The 20,707-nt window shown below is 47.7% G+C and overlaps 1 protein-coding gene across 12 annotated transcripts in view; it reads left to right on the top strand.

Moving 5' to 3' along the window:
• The window catches only part of eps8a (EGFR pathway substrate 8a, signaling adaptor), a 279,677-nt gene that overhangs the window by 257,590 nt on the left and 1,380 nt on the right, over nucleotides 1–20,707 (top strand). For 8 of the 12 annotated variants that reach the window (XM_071331567.1, XM_071331566.1, XM_071331569.1 and 5 more), the window contains 4 exons: nucleotides 3,811–3,834; nucleotides 4,449–4,689; nucleotides 6,821–7,004; nucleotides 9,102–9,234. In XM_071331567.1, coding sequence (XP_071187668.1) covers nucleotides 3,811–3,834; nucleotides 4,449–4,689; nucleotides 6,821–7,004; nucleotides 9,102–9,234 — 582 coding nt within the window. Of the gene's footprint in view, nucleotides 1–3,810; nucleotides 3,835–4,448; nucleotides 4,690–6,820; nucleotides 7,005–8,856; nucleotides 8,933–9,101; nucleotides 9,235–11,112; nucleotides 11,160–20,707 lie in introns of those variants that run through there. The other 4 variants (XM_071331560.1, XM_071331564.1, XM_071331563.1 and 1 more) reach the window with 3 other exon arrangements.

The raw sequence follows: 20,707 nt of genomic DNA on the forward strand, positions 1-20,707 counted from the left end.
CTTGAAAAAGAAGGGTCAACACTGCAAATATTGTCTCTTTGCATCAACTTCATGTAATTGTCAATAAAAGCCTTTGACACTTATGAAATGCTTGTAATTATACTTCAGTATTGCATAGTAACATCTAACAAAAATATCTAAAGACACTGAGGCAGACTTTGTGAAAATGTATATTTGTGTCAAAAACGTTTGGCCACGACTGTAGACTCCTCTCCTCTACATGTTCCACCAGTCCTATTGACAGAGTGAAGCATCTCGTCAGCCATTAAATCATGTCCCTGTCACACATCTCATGTTCATCTGTCTGTCTCATTTCCACCTGCTCCTCGTTGTCTTTCACATGAAGCTAATGATGCCAAAGAAGGAGTTTGAGTTGTTCAAGGTATGGTTGGTTGGACCAGAGTCATACTGTACATACAGTATATATGGCTCTGGGTTAGAATGGCTGTGTGCTGAGTGCCTCTAGTGCAGGGATGGGCAATTTTGATGTGGGCCACAAAAATCTGAACTTATCATGAGGGTGCTGCAGTGGCTCGCGAGTCTGTTTACCCACTTCCATACCCACACATACCCCCTAACCTTCTGCAGTCGGAGCCGGCCCTAACCTTCTGCAGTCAGAGCCGGCCCTAACCTTCTGCAGTCAGAGCCGTCCCTAACCTTCTGCAGTCAGAGCCGTCCCTAACCTTCTGCAGTCGGAGCAGGCCCTAACCTTCTGCAGTCGGAGCCGGCCCTAACCTTCTGCAGTCGGAGCCGGCCCTAACCTTCTGCAGTCGGAGCCGGTCCTAACCTTCTGCAGTCGGAGCCGGTCCTAACCTTCTGCAGTCGGAGCCGGTCCTAACCTTCTGCAGTCGGAGCCGGCCCTAACCTTCTGCAGTCGGAGCCGGCCCTAGCCTTCTGCAGTCGGAGCCGGCCCTAGCCTTCTGCAGTCGGAGCCGGCCCTAACCTTCTGCAGTCGGAGCCGGTCCTAACCTTCTGCAGTCGGAGCCGGCCCTAACCTTCTGCAGTCGGAGCCGGCCCTAGCCTTCTGCAGTCGGAGCCGGCCCTAGCCTTCTGCAGTCGGAGCCGGCCCTAACCTTCTGCAGTCGGAGCCGGCCCTAACCTTCTGCAGTCGGAGCCGGCCCTAACCTTCTGCAGTCGGAGCCGGCCCTAACCTTCTGCAGTCGGAGCCGGCCCTAACCTTCTGCAGTCGGAGCCGGCCCTAACCTTCTGCAGTCGGAGCCGGCCCTATCCTGCTGCAGTCGGAGCCGGCCCTATCCTGCTGCAGTCGGGGCCGGCCCTAACCTTCTGCAGTCGGAGCCGGCCCTATCCTGCTGCAGTCGGAGCCGGCCCTAACCTTCTGCAGTCGGAGCCGGCCCTAACCTTCTGCAGTCGGAGCCGGCCCTAACCTTCTGCAGTCGGAGCCAGCCCTAACCTTCTGCAGTCGGAGCCGGCCCTAACCTTCTGCAGTCAGAGCCGGCCCTAACCTTCTGCAGTCAGAGCCGGCCCTAACCTTCTGCAGTCGGGGCCGGCCCTAACCTTCTGCAGTTGGGGCCGGCCCTAACCTTCTGCAGTCGGGGCCGGCCCTAACCTTCTGCAGTCGCGGTCGGCCCTAACCTTCTGCAGTCGGAGCCGGCCCTAACCTTCTGGGGCCCTAAGTGACATTATGTTTTACAGTTAATTTCCTGTAATTCTACACATTTATCCATCACCATAGTGACCTTTCCCACGGGTGTGGTCATCTTTACTCAGGTCCGGGGGCAGAGAGTAATGTTTGCAGTTTTTTATAGGATATCTGAGTGAGAGTGACTAACAGAAATACCCACTTTTCAGTAATTCGACCATGATTACCTCAAGTTTAGATAGAGGGCTAGACTAATTTACCAATCTACATTTATTTAGCTGACATGGGCTAATTGAGTGACTGTCAGTGTCTGACATAACAAGAGAAAAACTGCTGATACACAAACACATTTCAAAATTGTACCTTGTTCATTCTACTATTATAACTGTCATCAGTAAGTTGAGACCCCGAATGAGTTCCCAAGGGCCTACATCCCTGCTGTAGTGTTTCGATTTCCCATCTAGCCGAGCTACTGGCTCCCTTCCATGTTAGACGTCTAGAATCCCTCCCTCTATATCCTCCTCCCTGTGGTTTCATCTGAACCATGTTACACCGCCTTGTCAATGTGCTGTGGTTTCATCTGAACCATGTTACACCACCTTGTCAAAGTGCTGTGGTTTCATCTGAACCATGTTACACCGCCTTGTCAAGGTGCTGTGGTTTCATCTGAGCCACGTTACACCGCCTTGTCAATGTGCTGTGGTTTCATCAGAACCATATTACACCGCCTTGCCAGTGTGCTGTGGTTTCATCTGAGCCACGTTACACCGCCTTGTCAATGTGCTGTGGTTTCATCAGAACCATATTACACCGCCTTGTCAGTGTGCTGTGGTTTCATCTGAGCCACGTTACACCGCCTTGTCAATGTGCTGTGGTTTCATCTGAACCATGTTACACCGCCTTGTCAATGTGCTGTGGTTTCATCTGAGCCACGTTACACCGCCTTGTCAATGTGCTGTGGTTTCATCTGAACCATGTTACACCACCTTGTCAATGTGCTGTGGTTTCATCTGAGCCACGTTACACCGCCTTGTCAAGGTGCTGTGGTTTCATCTGAACCATGTTACACCACCTTGTCAATGTGCTGTGGTTTCATCTGAACCATGTTACACCACCTTGTCAATGTGCTGTGGTTTCATCTGAACCATGTTACACCGCCTTGTCAATGTGCTGTGGTTTCATCTGAACCACGTTACACCGCCTTGTCAGTGTGCTGTGGTTTCATCTGAACCATGTTACACCGCCTTGTCAATGTGCTGTGGTTTCATCTGAACCATGTTACACCACCTTGTCAGTGTGCTGTGGTTTCATCTGGACCACGTTACACCGCCTTGTCAATGTGCTGTGGTTTCATCTGAACCATGTTACACCACCTTGTCAGTGTGCTGTGGTTTCATCTGGACCACGTTACACCGCCTTGTCAATGTGCTGTGGTTTCATCTGAACCATGTTACACCACCTTGTCAGTGTGCTGTGGTTTCATCTGAACCACGTTACACCGCCTTGTCAAGGTGCTGTGGTTTCATCTGAACCAGGTTACACCGCCTTGTCAATGTGCTGTGGTTTCATCTGAACCATGTTACACCGCCTTGTCAATGTGCTGTGGTTTCATCTGAACCATGTTACACCGCCTTGTCAAGGTGCTGTGGTTTCATCTGAACCACGTTACACCTTGTCAAGGTGCTGTGGTTTCGAGGTTTCGTGTCAGTTGTCTTTGCAGCTGAGTGAGTTTGCGGTGCCTTGTCAAGGTGCTGTGGTTTCACCTGAGTGAGTTTGCGGTGCCTTGTCAAGGTGCTGTGGTTTCACCTGAGTGAGTTTGCGGTGCCTTGTCAAGGTGCTGTGGTTTCACCTGAGTGAGTTTGCGGTGCCTTGTCAAGGTGCTGTGGTTTCACCTGAGTGAGCTTGCGGTGCCTTGTCAAGGTGCTGTGGTTTCGAGGTTTCGTGTCAGTTGTCTTTGCAGCTGAGTGAGTTTGCGGTGCCTTGTCAAGGTGCTGTGGTTTCACCTGAGTGAGTTTGCGGTGCCTTGTCAAGGTGCTGTCGTTTCACCTGAGTGAGTTTGCGGTGCCTTGTCAAGGTGCTGTGGTTTCACCTGAGTGAGTTTGCGCTGCCTTGTCACGGTGCTGTCGTTTCACCTGAGTGAGTTTGCGGTGCCTTGGGCAGTACAGTACAACACCTCATAACCGTGTTTTATTTCCATCTCCTCATGCAAGCAATTACTGGGAGAGTTGAACGAGGTAACTAAGCAACGTCTGCTTCATATTAATACAGTGGATGGATTTTGTTGGTGGTAATTGTAGGCTAGATCTGTTATTTTATACTTTTCTTATTTTTTATTATTATATTAATTTTTTTACCCCTTTTCTCCACAATTTTGTGGTATCCAATTGGTAGTTACAGTCTTGTCTCATCGCTGCAACTCCCGTACGGACTTGAGAGAGGCAAAGGTCGAGAGCCGTGCGTCCTCCAAAACATGACCCAACCAGGCCGCACTGCTTCTTGACACAATGCGCACTTAACCCGGAAGCCAGCCGCACCAATGTGCCGGAGGAAACACTTCGTACACCTGGCGACCGTGTCAGCGTGCACTGCGTCCGGTTCGCCACAGGAGTCGCTAATGTACGATGGGACAAGAACTTCCCTGCCGACCTAACCCAGACGACGCTGGGCCAATTGTGCGCCGCCTCCCGGTCTCCCGGTCGCGGCCGGCTGCGACAGAGCCTGGACTCAAACCCAGAGCCTGGACTCAAACTGCGATGCAGTGCCTTAGACCACTGCGCCACTCGGGAGGCCCAGGCTAGATCTGTTCTGAGTTCACCACTACAGTCTCCTCGTCTCTTCTCCTCCTCAGAAACAGCGGACGGACTACGTTCCCAAACCCACGGCCACCCCCATGCCCCCCATCCCTACACCCCTCCCTCCTGCCCCGCCACGTCTCCCCACCCCTCCCCTGCCCCCCCCGGCCGAACCCCCCCGTGCCCCGCCTAGCACGGTGAGCAGACAGAGCAGCAACACCTCCAGCGACGCCGGAAGCATCCCAGGCAGCGTCACCATGAGAGACCACCCAAACCAGAGACCCCTGCCAGTCAACCGTAAGTCACGCCTGTCTTCATGTAACTTTAGGAAAGGTTGTTGGGTGTCTATGTACTGTAATGTCTCCTGGTGATCTAACGGCTGTTGTTGGGTGTCTATGTACTGTAATGTCTCCTGGTGATCTAACGGCTGTTGTTGGGTGTCTATGTACTGTAATGTCTCCTGGTGATCTGGTGGTTGTTGTTGGGTGTCTATGTACTGTAATGTCTCCTGGTGACCTAATGGCTGTTGTTGGGTGTCTATGTACTGTAATGTCTCCTGGTGATCTGGTGGTTGTTGTTGGGTGTCTATGTACTGTAATGTCTCCTGGTGACCTAATGGCTGTTGTTGGGTGTCTATGTACTGTAATGTCTCCTGGTGACCTAATGGCTGTTGTTGGGTGTCTATGTACTGTAATGTCTCCTGGTGACCTAATGGTTGTTGTTGGGTGTCTATGTACTGTAATGTCTCCTGGTGACCTAATGGTTGTTGTTGGGTGTCTATGTACTGTAATGTCTCCTGGTGACCTAATGGCTGTTGTTGGGTGTCTATGTACTGTAATGTCTCCTGGTGACCTAATGGTTGTTGTTGGGTGTCTATGTACTGTAATGTCTCCTGGTGACCTAATGGCTGTTGTTGGGTGTCTATGTACTGTAATGTCTCCTGGTGACCTAATGGCTGTTGTTGGGTGTCTATGTACTGTAATGTCTCCTGGTGACCTAATGGCTGTTGTTGGGTGTCTATGTACTGTAATGTCTCCTGGTGACCTAATTGTTGTTGGGTGTTTATGTACTGTAATGTCTCCTGGTGATCTCATGGCTGTTGTTGGGTGTCTATGTACTGTAAGGTCTCCTGGTGACCTAATGGCTGTTGTTGGGTGTCGGTTTTCACTGACAGAGGGCTGTAGACTCTTATGATGTCATACTGTGTCTCCGGGCAAGGTGTCGGTACTATAATGTTTACTTCCTGGTGGCTGACGGTGGTCAGGGTTAATATCAGGAGTCTGGATTAGGGTTAGGGTCAGGGTTTAGGGTTAGGGTTAGGGTCAGGGTTTAGGGTTAGGGTCAGGGTTTAGGTCAGGGTTTAGGGTTGGGGTTAGGGTTAGGGTTGGGGTTGGGGTTGGGGTTTGGGTCAGGGTTTAGGTTTGGGGTCATGGTTAGGGTTGGGGTCAGGGGTTAGGGTTGGGGTTAGGGTCAGGGTTTAGGGTTGGGGTTAGGGTCAGGGCTTAGGGTTGGGGTTAGGGTCAGGGTTTAGGGTTGGGGTTAGGGTTAGGATTAGGGTTGGGGTCAGGGTTTAGGGTTAGGGTTAGGGTTTAGGGTCAGGGTTTAGGGTTGGGGTTAGGGTTGGGGTTAGGGTTAGGGTTGGGGTTGGGGTTTGGGTCAGGGTTTAGGTTTGGGGTCATGGTTAGGGTTGGGGTCAGGGGTTAGGGTTGGGGTTAGGGTCAGGGTTTAGGGTTGGGGTTAGGGTCAGGGTTTAGGGTTGGGGTTAGGGTCAGGGTTTAGGGTTGGGGTTAGGGTCAGGGTTTAGGGTTGGGGTTAGGGTTAGGGTCAGCGTTGGGGTCAGGGATTGGGGTTGGGGTTAGGGTCAGGGGTTAGGGTCAGGGTTGGGGTTAGGATCAGGGTTTAGGGTTGGGGTTAGGGTCAGGGTTTAGGGTTGGGGTTAGGGTCAGGGTTTAGGGTTAGGGTTGGGGTTAGGGTTTAGGGTTGGGGTCAGGGTTAGGGTCAGGGGTTAGGGTCAGGGGTTAGGGTTGGGGTTGGGGTTAGGTGGTATGGTTAATGTTGTGTCTGTGTTATGTTGCGTACTGTAGGGTTAGGGTCAGGGTCTAGGGTTAAGGTTAGGGTTTAGGGTTAGGGTTAGGGTTGGGGTCAGGATTAGGGTCAGGGTTTAGGGTTGGGGTTAGGTGGTATGGTTAATGTTGTGTTAGGGTTAGGGTCAGGGTTTAGGGTTAGGGTTGGGGTTAGGGTTGGGGTCAGGGTTTAGGGTTAGGGTCAGGGTTTAGGGTTCGGTTTAGGGTTGGGGTTAGGTGGTATGGTTAATGTTGTGTCTGTGTTATGTTGCGTCCTGTAGGGAGGAAGTCCAACATGGAGGGTTAGGGTTTAGGGTTAGGGTCAGGTGGTTAATGTTGTGTCTGTGTTATGTTGCGTCCTGTAGGGAGGAAGTCCAACATGGAGGAGGTTCAGGATGAGTTGATGCATCGCCTCACGTTGGGTCGAAGCGCCAACAAGAAGTTTGCTGTTCCTGCTCGCAGCACAACCCTCCCGTCCGTCAACGTCACGTACGACTCCTCCCCTGACGAGGTCAAGGCCTGGCTACAGCTGAAGGGATTTAGCTCTGTGTATGTAATTTAATACACACTACCGTTCAACAGTTTGGGGTCACTTAGAAATGTCCTTGTTTTCCATAAAAACATTCATGAAATGAGTTGCAAAATGAATAGGAAATATAGTCAAAACGTTGACAAGGTTATAAATAATGATTTTTAATTAAAATAATAATTGTGTCCTTCAAACTTTGCTTTCCGTCAAAGAATCCTCCATTTGCAGCAATTACAGCCTTGTAGACCTTTGGCATTCTAGTTGTCAATCTGTTGAGGTAATCTGAAGAGATTTCACCCCGTGCTTCCTGAAGCACCTCCCACAAGTTGGATTGGCTTGATGGGCACTTCTTACGTACCATACGGTCAAGCTGCTCCCACAACAGCTCAATAGGGTTGAGATCTGGTGACTGTACTGGCCACTCCATTATAGACAGAATACCAGCTGACTGCTTCTTCCCTAAATAGTTCTTGCATAGTTTGGAGCTGTGCTGTGGTCATTGTCCTGTTGTAGGAGGAACTTGGCTCCAATTAAGCTCCGTCCACAGGGTATGGCATGGCGTTGCAAAATGGAGTGATAGCCTTCCTTCTTCAAGATCCCTTTTGCCCTGTTCAAATCTCCCACTTTACCACCACCAAAGCACCCCCAGACTATCACATTGCCTCCACCAGATGGCGTCAAGCACTCCTCCAGCATCTTTTCATTTTTTCTGCATCTCACGAATGTTCCTCTTTGTGATCCGAACATCTCAAACTTAGATTCGTCTGTCCATGTTCTGTGTTCTTTTGCCCATCTTAATCTTTTATTTTTATTGGCCAGTCTGAGATATGGCTTTTTCTTTGCAACTCTTCCTAGAAGGCCAACATCCCGGAGTCGCCTCTTCACTGTTGACGTTGAGACTGGTGTTTTGCGGGTACTATTTAATGAAGCTGCCAGTTGAGGACTTGTAAGGCGTCTGTTTCTCAAACTAGACACTCTAATGTACTTGTCCTCTTGCTCAGTTGTGCACCGGGGCCTCCCACTCCTCTTTGTATTCTGGTTAGAGCCAGTTTGTGCTGTTCTGTGAAGGGAGTAGTACACAGCGTTGTACGAGATCTTCAGTTTCTTGGCAATTTCTCGCATGGAATAGCCTTCATTTCTCAGAACAAGAATAGACTGACGAGTTTCAGAAGAAAGTACTTTGTTTCTGGCCATTTTGAGCCTGTAATCGAACCCACAAATGCTGATGCTCCAGATACTCAACTAGTCTAAAGAAGGCCAGTTTTATTGCTTCTTTAATCAGAACAATTTTCAGCTGTACTAACATAATTGCAAAAGGGTTTTCTAATGATCAATTAGCCTTTTAAAATTATAAACTTGGATTAGCTAACACAAGACATTACAGTACATAGACACCCAAATCTGCAGTTTCCAGCTACAATCGTCATTTACAACATTAACATTGTCTACACTGTATTTCTGATCAATTTGATGTTATTTTAATAGACCAAAATTTTGCTTTTCTTTAAACAAAAAGGACATTTCTAAGTGACCCCAAACTTTTGAACGGTTGTGTATATGTATATAATATCATCTGTATATCTATATGAGAATACATCCTATAGTACGGTATAGTACTGATATCTCCTCTCCTGACGAGGTCAAGGCCTGGCTACAGCTGAAGGGATTCAACTGGTTGTAAGTCACACTGGACATGTATAAATATTAGTTCTATCTGACTATGTGGAGGTGATTGCTGGTGTCCCCCAAGGTTCTATTCTGGGTCCTGTGCTTTTTACTATTTAAATGAATGAGCTCAACTCTGGTGTGACTGATGTCTATTTCCATGGTGATGATGACGCCGTACTCCTGTGCTCCTCCCCGTCTCTATAGTACCATTACCAGTCTGGGAGTATTAACCGGAGCCCAGCTGTTCTCCTCCCCGTCTCTATAGTACCATTACCAGTCTGGGAGTATTAACCGGAGCCCAGCTGTTCTCCTACCCGTCTCTATAGTACCATTACCAGTCTGGGAGTATTAACCGGAGCCCAGCTGTTCTCCTACCCGTCTCTATAGTACCATTACCAGTCTGGGAGTATTAACCGGAGCCCATCCTGTGCTCCTCCCCGTCTCTATAGTACCATTACCAGTCTGGGAGTATTAACCGGAGCCCAGCTGTTCTCACTGAATAAGGAGGAGCTGAAGACGGTGTGTCCAGACGACGGGGCCAGGGTCTTCAGTCAGGTGACCGTCCAGAAGGCTGCTCTGGAGGTGCGTAGTGCTTCTCCTCTTACTAAACCTGATGACACTGAGCCGGCTAACCCTGCAAGCTAGCTGATTAACACTGTTCGACCAGGGATAAAGATGCAGTAGCTAGCTGCCTCAAGGCAGACTGCAGGGTTAAACCTGAACGGAAGGCTGCCAGTCATAGCTGCCTCAAGGCAGAGTGCAGGGTTAAACCTGAACGGAAGGTAGCCAGTCATAGCTGCCTCAAGGCAGACTGCAGGGTTAAACCTGAACGGAAGGCTGCCAGTCATAGCTGCCTCAAGGCAGACTGCAGGGTTAAACCTGAACGGAAGGCAGCCAGTCATAGCTGCCTCAAGGCAGACTGCAGGGTTAAACCTGAACGGAAGGCAGCCAGTCATAGCTGCCTCAAGGCAGACTGCAGGGTTAAACCTGAACGGAAGGCAGCCAGTCATAGCTGCCTCAAGGCAGACTGCAGGGTTCAACCTGAACGGAAGGCAGCCAGTCATAGCTGCCTCAAGGCAGACTGCAGGGTTAAACCTGAACAGAAGGCAGCCAGTCATAGCTGCCTCAAGGCAGACTGCAGGGTTAAACCTGAACGGAAGATAGCCAGTCATAGCTGCCTCAAGGCAGAGTGCAGGGTTCAACCTGAACGGAAGGCAGCCAGTCATAGCTGCCTCAAGGCAGACTGCAGGGTTAAACCTGAACAGAAGGCAGCCAATCATAGCTGCCTCAAGGCAGACTGCAGGGTTAAACCTGAACGGAAGGGAGCCAGTCATAGCTGCCTCAAGGCAGAGTGCAGGGTTAAACCTGAACAGAAGGCAGCCAGTCATAGCTTGCCTCAAGGCAGACTGCAGGGTTAAACCTGAACGGAAGGCAGCCAGTCATAGCTGCCTCAAGGCAGACTGCAGGGTTAAACCTGAACAGAAGGCAGCCAGTCATAGCTGCCTCAAGGCAGACTGCAGGGTTAAACCTGAACGGAAGGCTGCCAGTCATAGCTGCCTCAAGGCAGAGTGCAGGGTTAAACCTGAACGGAAGGCAGCCAGTCATAGCTGCCTCAAGGCAGACTGCAGGGTTAAACCTGAACAGAAGGCAGCCAGTCATAGCTGCCTCAAGGCAGACTGCAGGGTTAAACATGAACAGAAGGCAGCCAGTCATAGCTGCCTCAAGGCAGACTGCAGGGTTAAACCTGAACGGAAGGCAGCCAATCACTGTTAGACCAGGGATAAAGATACAGTAGCTAGCTGCCTCAAGGCAGAGTGCAGGGTTAAACCTGAACGGAAGGCAGCCAGTACATATAGGTGTTTACAGGTACATACAGGTGTTTACAGGCACATACAAGTGTTTACAGGTACATACAGATGTTTACAGGTACATGCAGGTGTTTACAGGTACATACAGGTGTTTACAGGTACATACAGGTGTTTACAGGTACATACAGGTTATTACAGGTACATACAGATGTTTACAGGTACATACAAGTGTTTACAGGTACATACAGGTATTTGCAGGTACATACAGGTGTTTGCAGGTACATACAGGTGTTTACAGGTACATACAGGTGTTTGCAGGTACATACAAGTGTTTACAGGTACATACAGGTGTTTGCAGGTACATACAGGTATTTACAGGTACATACAGGTATTTGCAGGTACATACAGGTGTTTGCAGGTACATACAGGATTTTGCAGGTACATAAAGGTCTTTGCAGGTACATAAAGGTCTTTACAGTTACATACAGGTGTTTGCAGGTACATACAGGTATTTACAGGTACATACAGGTATTTGCAGTTACATACAGGTATTTGCAGTTACGTACAGGTGTTTTCAGGGGTACTTGCAGGCTACATGCTCTTTAAAGCTCTGGCAAGGTGTGGTTTCTGTCTGGTCTCTGTCCTCCTGCAGGTCTTCTTCTGACCACTGCAGTCTTCAGACTCTAAACTCTCACTAAGGTATTGTTTCACTAGATGGGTTGTTCTAGACTCTACTCTGTTGGCCAGCGTTCATGTAGTCACGGCTCTCTTCTGTTCAGGACTTCTGCACACCTGTCTCACTAGGCTAACATACGTCACCGGTCTGTGGACTTCTCCACACCTGTCTCACTAGGCTAACACACCTCACCGGTCTGTGGACTTCTCCACACCTGTCTCACTAGGCTAACACACCTCACCGGTCTGTGGACTTCTGCACACCTGTCTCACTAGGCTAACATACGTCACCGGTCTGTGGACTTCTCCACACCTGTCTCACTAGGCTAACACACCTCACCGGTCTGTGGACTTCTCCACACCTGTCTCATTAGGCTAACACACCTCACCGGTCTGTGGACTTCTGCACACCTGTCTCACTAGGCTAACACACCTCACCGGTCTGTGGACTTCTCCACACCTGTCTCACTAGGCTAACACACCTCACCGGTCTGTGGACTTCTCCACACCTGTCTCACTAGGCTAACATACCTCACCGGTCTGTGGACTTCTCCACACCTGTCTCACTAGGCTAACACACCTCACCGGTCTGTGGACTTCTCCACACCTGTCTCACTAGGCTAACATACCTCACCGGTCTGTGGACTTCTCCACACCTGTCTCACTAGGCTAACATACCTCACCGGTCTGTGGACTTCTCCACACCTGTCTCACTAGGCTAACATACCTCACCGGTCTGTGGACTTCTCCACACCTGTCTCATTAGGCTAACACACCTCACCGGTCTGTGGACTTCTGCACACCTGTCTCATTAGGCTAACACACCTCACCGGTCTGTGGACTTCTGCACACCTGTCTCATTAGGCTAACATACCTCACCGGTCTGTGGACTTCTGCACACCTGTCTCATTAGGCTAACACACCTCACCGGTCTGTGGACTTCTCCACACCTGTCTCACTAGGCTAACACACCTCGCCGGTCTGTGGACTTCTCCACACCTGTCTCACTAGGCTAACACACCTCGCCGGTCTGTGGACTTCTCCACACCTGTCTCACTAGGCTAACATACCTCACCGGTCTGTGGACTTCTCCACACCTGTCTCATTAGGCTAACACACCTCACCGGTCTGTGGACTTCTGCACACCTGTCTCATTAGGCTAACACACCTCACCGGTCTGTGGACTTCTGCACACCTGTCTCATTAGGCTAACACACCTCACCGGTCTGTGGACTTCTGCACACCTGTCTCATTAGGCTAACACACCTCACCGGTCTGTGGACTTCTGCACACCTGTCTCATTAGGCTAACACACCTCACCGGTCTGTGGACTTCTCCACACCTGTCTCACTAGGCTAACACACCTCACCGGTCTGTGGACTTCTGCACACCTGTCTCACTAGGCTAACATACCTCACCGGTCTGTGGACTTCTGCACACCTGTCTCATTAGGCTAACATACCTCACCGGTCTGTGGACTTCTCCACACCTGTCTCACTAGGCTAACATACCTCACCGGTCTGTGGACTTCTCCACACCTGTCTCACTAGGCTAACACACCTCACCGGTCTGTGGACTTCTCCACACCTGTCTCACTAGGCTAACATACCTCACCGGTCTGTGGACTTCTCCACACCTGTCTCACTAGGCTAACACACCTCACCGGTCTGTGGACTTCTCCACACCTGTCTCACTAGGCTAACACACCTCACCGGTCTGTGGACTTCTCCACACCTGTCTCACTAGGCTAACACACCTCGCCGGTCTGTGGACTTCTCCACACCTGTCTCACTAGGCTAACACACCTCGCCGGTCTGTGGACTTCTCCACACCTGTCTCACTAGGCTAACACACCTCGCCGGTCTGTGGACTTCTCCACACCTGTCTCACTAGGCTAACACACCTCACCGGTCTGTGGACTTCTCCACACCTGTCTCACTAGGCTAACATACCTCACCGGTCTGTGGACTTCTGCACACCTGTCTCACTAGGCTAACACACCTCACCGGTCTGTGGACTTCTGCACACCTGTCTCACTAGGCTAACACACCTCGCCGGTCTGTGGACTTCTCCACACCTGTCTCACTAGGCTAACATACCTCACCGGTCTGTGGACTTCTCCACACCTGTCTCACTAGGCTAACATACCTCACCGGTCTGTGGACTTCTGCACACCTGTCTCACTAGGCTAACACACCTCACCGGTCTGTGGACTTCTCCACACCTGTCTCACTAGGCTAACACACCTCGCCGGTCTGTGGACTTCTCCACACCTGTCTCACTAGGCTAACACACCTCACCGGTCTGTGGACTTCTCCACACCTGTCTCACTAGGCTAACATACCTCACCGGTCTGTGGACTTCTGCACACCTGTCTCACTAGGCTAACACACCTCACCGGTCTGTGGACTTCTCCACACCTGTCTCACTAGGCTAACATACCTCACCGGTCTGTGGACTTCTGCACACCTGTCTCACTAGGCTAACACACCTCACCGGTCTGTGGACTTCTCCACACCTGTCTCACTAGGCTAACATACCTCACCGGTCTGTGGACTTCTGCACACCTGTCTCACTAGGCTAACACACCTCACCGGTCTGTGGACTTCTGCACACCTGTCTCACTAGGCTAACACACCTCGCCGGTCTGTGGACTTCTCCACACCTGTCTCACTAGGCTAACATACCTCACCGGTCTGTGGACTTCTGCACACCTGTCTCACTAGGCTAACACACCTCACCGGTCTGTGGACTAAATCCAATCCAGTGTGCAGGTCAAGATAACATACAGTATGTCTTGTATCAACTGCTCACATTGAAAAACAAGTTTGGATCAACATTTTCTCATACTGAAATAAGTATGATAACAGGCCGTTTATCTACATGTTGTGAAGCTGGCCAGCAGATGGACGCTAAAAACCTAGATTTCTACCTTCCTAGATAACCACCTTGTCTCCTTCCTAGATAACCACCTTGTCTCCTTCCTAGATAACCACCTAGTCTCCTTCCTAGATAACCACCTAGTCTCCTTCCTAGATAACCACCATGGCTTTAAGACCCCACCACCTAGTCTCCTTCCTAGATAACCACCTAGTCTCCTTCCTAGATAACCACCTAGTCTCCTTCCTAGATAACCACCTAGTCTCCTTCCTAGATAACCACCTAGTCTCCTTCCTAGATAACCACCTAGTCTCCTTCCTAGATAACCACCTAGTCTCCTTCCTAGATAACCACCTAGTCTCCTTCCTAGATAACCACCTAGTCTCCTTCCTAGATAACCACCTAGTCTCCTTCCTAGATAACCACCTAGTCTCCTTCCTAGATAACCACCTAGTCTCCTTCCTAGATAACCACCTAGTCTCCTTCCTAGATAACCACCTTGTCTCCTTCCTAGATAACCACCATGGCTTTAAGACCCCAGCACCTAGTCTCCTTCCTAGATAACCACCATGGCTTTAAGACCCCACCACCTTGTCTCCTTCCTAGATAACCACCATGGCTTTAAGACCCCACCACCTAGTCTCCTTCCTAGATAACCACCATGGCTTTAAGACCCCACCACCTAGTCTCCTTCCTAGATAACCACCATGGCTTTAAGACCCCACCACCTAGTCTCCTTCCTAGATAACCACCATGGATTTAAGACCCCACCACCTTGTCTCCTTCCTAGATAACCACCATGGCTCTAAGACCCCACCACCTTGTCTCCTTCCTAGATAACCACCATGGCTTTAAGACCCCACCACCTAGTCTCCTTCCTAGATAACCACCATGGCTTTAAGACCCCAGCACCTAGTCTCCTTCCTAGATAACCACCATGGCTTTAAGACCCCACCACCTTGTCTCCTTCCTAGATAACCACCATGGCTTTAAGACCCCAGCACCTTGTCTCCTTCCTAGATAACCACCATGGCTTTAAGACCCCACCACCTTGTCTCCTTCCTAGATAACCACCATGGCTTTAAGACCCCAGCACCTAGTCTCCTTCCTAGATAACCACCATGGCTTTAAGACCCCACCACCTTGTCTCCTTCCTAGATAACCACCATGGCTTTAAGACCCCACCACCTAGTCTCCTTCCTAGATAACCACCATGGCTTTAAGACCCCACCACCTAGTCTCCTTCCTAGATAACCACCATGGCTTTAAGACCCCACCACCTAGTCTCCTTCCTAGATAACCACCATGGCTTTAAGACCCCACCACCTTGTCTCCTTCCTAGATAACCACCATGGCTCTAAGACCCCACCACCTTGTCTCCTTCCTAGATAACCACCATGGCTTTAAGACCCCAGCACCTAGTCTCCTTCCTAGAAACCACCATGGCTTTAAGACCCCAGCACCTAGTCTCCTTCCTAGATAACCACCATGGCTTTAAGACCCCAGCACCTAGTCTCCTTCCTAGATAACCACCATGGCTTTAAGACCCCACCACCTTGTCTCCTTCCTAGATAACCACCATGGCTTTAAGACCCCAGCACCTAGTCTCCTTCCTAGATAACCACCATGGCTTTAAGACCCCACCACCTAGTCTCCTTCCTAGATAACCACCATGGCTTTAAGACCCCAGCACCTAGTCTCCTTCCTAGATAACCACCATGGCTTTAAGACCCCAGCACCTAGTCTCCTTCCTAGATAACCACCATGGCTTTAAGACCCCACCACCTAGTCTCCTTCCTAGATAACCACCATGGCGTTAAGACCCCACCACCTAGTCTCCTTCCTAGATAACCACCTTGTCTCCTTCCTAGATAACCACCGTGGCTTTAAGACCCCACCACCTTGTCTCCTTCCGAGACAACCACCATGGCTTTAAGACCCCACCTCCTAGTCTCCTTCCTAGATAACCACCTTGGCTTTAAGACCCCACCACCTTGTCTCCTTCCTAGATAACCACCATGGCTTTAAGACCCCACCACCTAGTCTCCTTCCTAGATAACCACCATGGCTTTAAGACCCCACCACCTAGTCTCCTTCCTAGATAACCACCATGGCTTTAAGACCCCACCACCTAGTCTCCTTCCTAGATAACCACCATGGCTTTAAGACCCCACCACCTTGTCTCCTTCCTAGATAACCACCATGGCTTTAAGACCCCACCACCTTGTCTCCTTCCTAGATAACCACCATGGCTTTAAGACCCCACCACCTAGTCTCCTTCCTAGATAACCACCTTGGCTTTAAGACCCCACCACCTAGTCTCCTTCCTAGATAACCACCATGGCTTTAAGACCCCACCACCTTGTCTCCTTCCTAGATAACCACCATGGCTTTAAGACCCCACCACCTTGTCTCCTTCCTAGATAACCACCATGGCTTTAAGACCCCAGCACCTAGTCTCCTTCCTAGATAACCACCATGGCTTTAAGACCCCACCGCCTAGTCTCCTTCCTAGATAACCACCATGGCTTTAAGACCCCACCACCTAGTCTCCTTCCTAGATAACCACCATGGCTTTAAGACCCCACCACCTAGTCTCCTTCCTAGATAACCACCTTGTCTCCTTCCTAGATAACCACCTTGTCTCCTTCCTAGATAACCACCACCCAGTGTATAATACTGTATATGTATATGTATAATATATGTATAGTATGTATAAAAATGGTGATCCTTGTGTATAAACATGTATAATACTACTAATGGAACTACAGGTCAGTTTATAACAGGTTGAGTGTTATACTACTAATGGAACTACAGGTCAGTTTATAACAGGTTGAGTGTTATACTACTAATGGAACTACAGGTCAGTTTATAACAGGTTGAGTGTTATACTACTAATGGAACTACAGGTCAGTTTATAACAGGTTGAGTGTTATACTACTAATGGAACTACAGGTCAGTTTATAACAGGTTGAGTGTTATACTACTAATGGAACTACAGGTCAGTTTATAACAGGTTGAGTGTTATACTACTAATGGAACTACAGGTCAGTTTACAACAGGTTGAGTGTTATACTACTAATGGAACTACAGGTCAGTTTATAACAGGTTGAGTGTTATACTACTAATGGAACTACAGGTCAGTTTACAACAGGTTGAGTGTTATACTACTAATGGAACTACAGGTCAGTTTATAACAGGTTGAGTGTTATACTACTAATGGAACTACAGGTCAGTTTATAACAGGTTGAGTGTAATGTATAATACTACTAATGGAACTACAGGTCAGTTTAGAACAGGTTGAGTGTAATGTATAATACTACTAATGGAACTACAGGTCAGTTTATAACAGGTTGAGTGTAATGTATAATACTACTAATGGAACTACAGGTCAGTTTAGAACAGGTTGAGTGTAATGTATAATACTACTAATGGAACTACAGGTCAGTTTCCAACAGGTTGAGTGTTATACTACTAATGGAACTACAGGTCAGTTTATAACAGGTTGAGTGTTATACTACTAATGGAACTACAGGTCAGTTTATAACAGGTTGAGTGTTATACTACTAATGGAACTACAGGTCAGTTTATAACAGGTTGAGTGTTATACTACTAATGGAACTACAGGTCAGTTTATAACAGGTTGAGTGTAATGTATAATACTACTAATGGAACTACAGGTCAGTTTATAACAGGTTTAGTGTTATACTACTAATGGAATTACAGGTCAGTTTATAACAGGTTGAGTGTTATACTACTAATGGAACTACAGGTCAGTTTATAACAGGTTGAGTGCAATGTATAATACTACTAATGGAACTACAGGTCAGTTTATAACAGGTTTAGTGTTATACTACTAATGGAACTACAGGTCAGTTTATAACAGGTTGAGTGTTATACTACTAATGGAACTACAGGTCAGTTTATAACAGGTTGAGTGTAATACTCTAATGGAACTACAGGTCAGTTTATAACAGGTTGAGTGTAATACTACTAATGGAACTACAGGTCAGTTTATAACAGGTTGAGTGTAATACTACTAATGGAACTACAGGTCAGTTTATAACAGGTTGAGTGTTATACTACTAATGGAACTACAGGTCAGTTTATAACAGGTTGAGTGTTATACTACTAATGGAACTACAGGTCAGTTTATAACAGGTTGAGTGTTATACTACTAATGGAACTACAGGTCAGTTTATAACAGGTTGAGTGTAATACTACTAATGGAACTACAGGTCAGTTTATAACAGGTTGAGTGTAATACTACTAATGGAACTACAGGTCAGTTTATAACAGGTTGAGTGTTATACTACTAATGGAACTACAGGTCAGTTTATAACAGGTTGAGTGTTATACTACTAATGGAACTACAGGTCAGTTTATAACAGGTTGAGTGTTATACTACTAATGGAACTACAGGTCAGTTTATAACAGGTTGAGTGTTATACTACTAATGGAACTACAGGTCAGTTTATAACAGGTTGAGTGTTATACTACTAATGGAACTACAGGTCAGTTTATAACAGGTTGAGTGTTATACTACTAATGGAACTACAGGTCAGTTTATAACAGGTTGAGTGTTATACTACTAATGGAACTACAGGTCAGTTTATAACAGGTTGAGTGTTATACTACTAATGGAACTACAGGTCAGTTTATAACAGGTTGAGTGTTATACTACTAATGGAACTACAGGTCAGTTTATAACAGGTTGAGTGTTATACTACTAATGGAACTACAGGTCAGTTTATAACAGGTTGAGTGTTATACTACTAATGGAACTACAGGTCAGTTTATAACAGGTTGAGTGTAATACTCTAATGGAACTACAGGTCAGTTTATAACAGGTTGAGTGTAATACTACTAATGGAACTACAGGTCAGTTTATAACAGGTTGAGTGTAATACTCTAATGGAACTACAGGTCAGTTTATAACAGGTTGAGTGTAATACTACTAATGGAACTACAGGTCAGTTTATAACAGGTTGAGTGTTATACTACTAATGGAACTACAGGTCAGTTTATAACAGGTTGAGTGTTATACTACTAATGGAACTACAGGTCAGTTTATAACAGGTTGCGTGTTATACTACTAATGGAACTACAGGTCAGTTTATAACAGGTTGAGTGTTATACTACTAATGGAACTACAGGTCAGTTTATAACAGGTTGAGTGTTATACTACTAATGGAACTACAGGTCAGTTTATAACAGGTTGAGTGTTATACTACTAATGGAATTACAGGTCAGTTTATAACAGGTTGAGTGTTATACTACTAATGGAACTACAGGTCAGTTTATAACAGGTTGAGTGTTATACTACTAATGGAACTACAGGTCAGTTTATAACAGGTTGAGTGTTATACTACTAATGGAACTACAGGTCAGTTTATAACAGGTTGAGTGTTATACTACTAATGGAACTACAGGTCAGTTTATAACAGGTTGAGTGTTATACTACTAATGGAACTACAGGTCAGTTTATAACAGGTTGAGTGTTATACTACTAATGGAACTACAGGTCAGTTTATAACAGGTTGAGTGTTATACTACTAATGGAACTACAGGTCAGTTTATAACAGGTTGAGTGTTATACTACTAATGGAACTACAGGTCAGTTTATAACAGGTTGAGTGTAATGTATAATACTACTAATGGAACTACAGGTCAGTTTATAACAGGTTGAGTGTAATGTATAATACTACTAATGGAACTACAGGTCAGTTTATAACAGGTTGAGTGAGTCTGCCTAAAGGAAATGTAGGTATTTGTGGATCAGCTCTGAAAACAAAAGGTTTATTCCAGCGCTGGTCCTTAGAACGATGTTGTCCGGCTGGTTTTCGGTCTAACGGTCAGTAGATCTGCAGGACAACAGCTCTCTCAGGCCAGAGCTAGCATAGACCTACTGTCTGACCGGTCACAGGATTCTCCCACCAGACTCTCTTCATTTACTAACAGTTTCCCTGTAGCTACCCAGCTGGTGAGCTTCTCCCCTGACGCTCAGTTCTCTAGTGGAGACGTAGAGTTATAAACACTAGAATGGTTTCTAGAGGGACCACCCTACTGTGATGAGTGAGGATATTATTCAGTTCTCTAGTGGAGACGTAGTTATAAACACTAGAATGACTTCTAGAGGGACCACACTACTGTGATGAGTGAGGATATTATTCAGTTCTCTAGTGGAGACGTAGAGTTATAAACACTAGAATGACTTCTAGGGGGACCTCACTACTGTTGTCAACTCTATGATTCAGCCCTACTGCGATGAGTGAGGATATTATTTAGTTCCGTAGTGTTCCTCTTTGGGATACATCTCTACTGACTCTAACCTCCTTTCTCTTTCTCTCTCTATCTCCCCCTTTCTCTCTCTCTCTATATCCCCCTCTATCTCTCCCTCTATCTCTCCCTTTCTCTCTCTATATCCCCTCTCTCTCTATATCCCCCTCTATCTCTCTATATCCCCCTCTATCTCTCCCTTTCTCTATATATATCCCCCTCTATCTCTCCCTTTCTCTCTCTCTCCATTTCTCTCTCTCTCTCTCCCTTTCTCTCTCTATATCCCTTTAATTTTCTCCCTGTCTCTCTCTCTCCCCCTCCCTCCCTCCACCCGCCCCCCTGTCTCTCTCTCTCTCCCCCTCCCTCCCTCCACCCGTCCCCCTGTCTCTCTCTCTCCCCCTCCCTCCCTCCAC

The sequence above is a fragment of the Salvelinus alpinus genome, chromosome 11, assembly GCF_045679555.1.
Source record: "Salvelinus alpinus chromosome 11, SLU_Salpinus.1, whole genome shotgun sequence".
NCBI classification, from domain to species: Eukaryota; Metazoa; Chordata; class Actinopteri; order Salmoniformes; family Salmonidae; genus Salvelinus; species Salvelinus alpinus.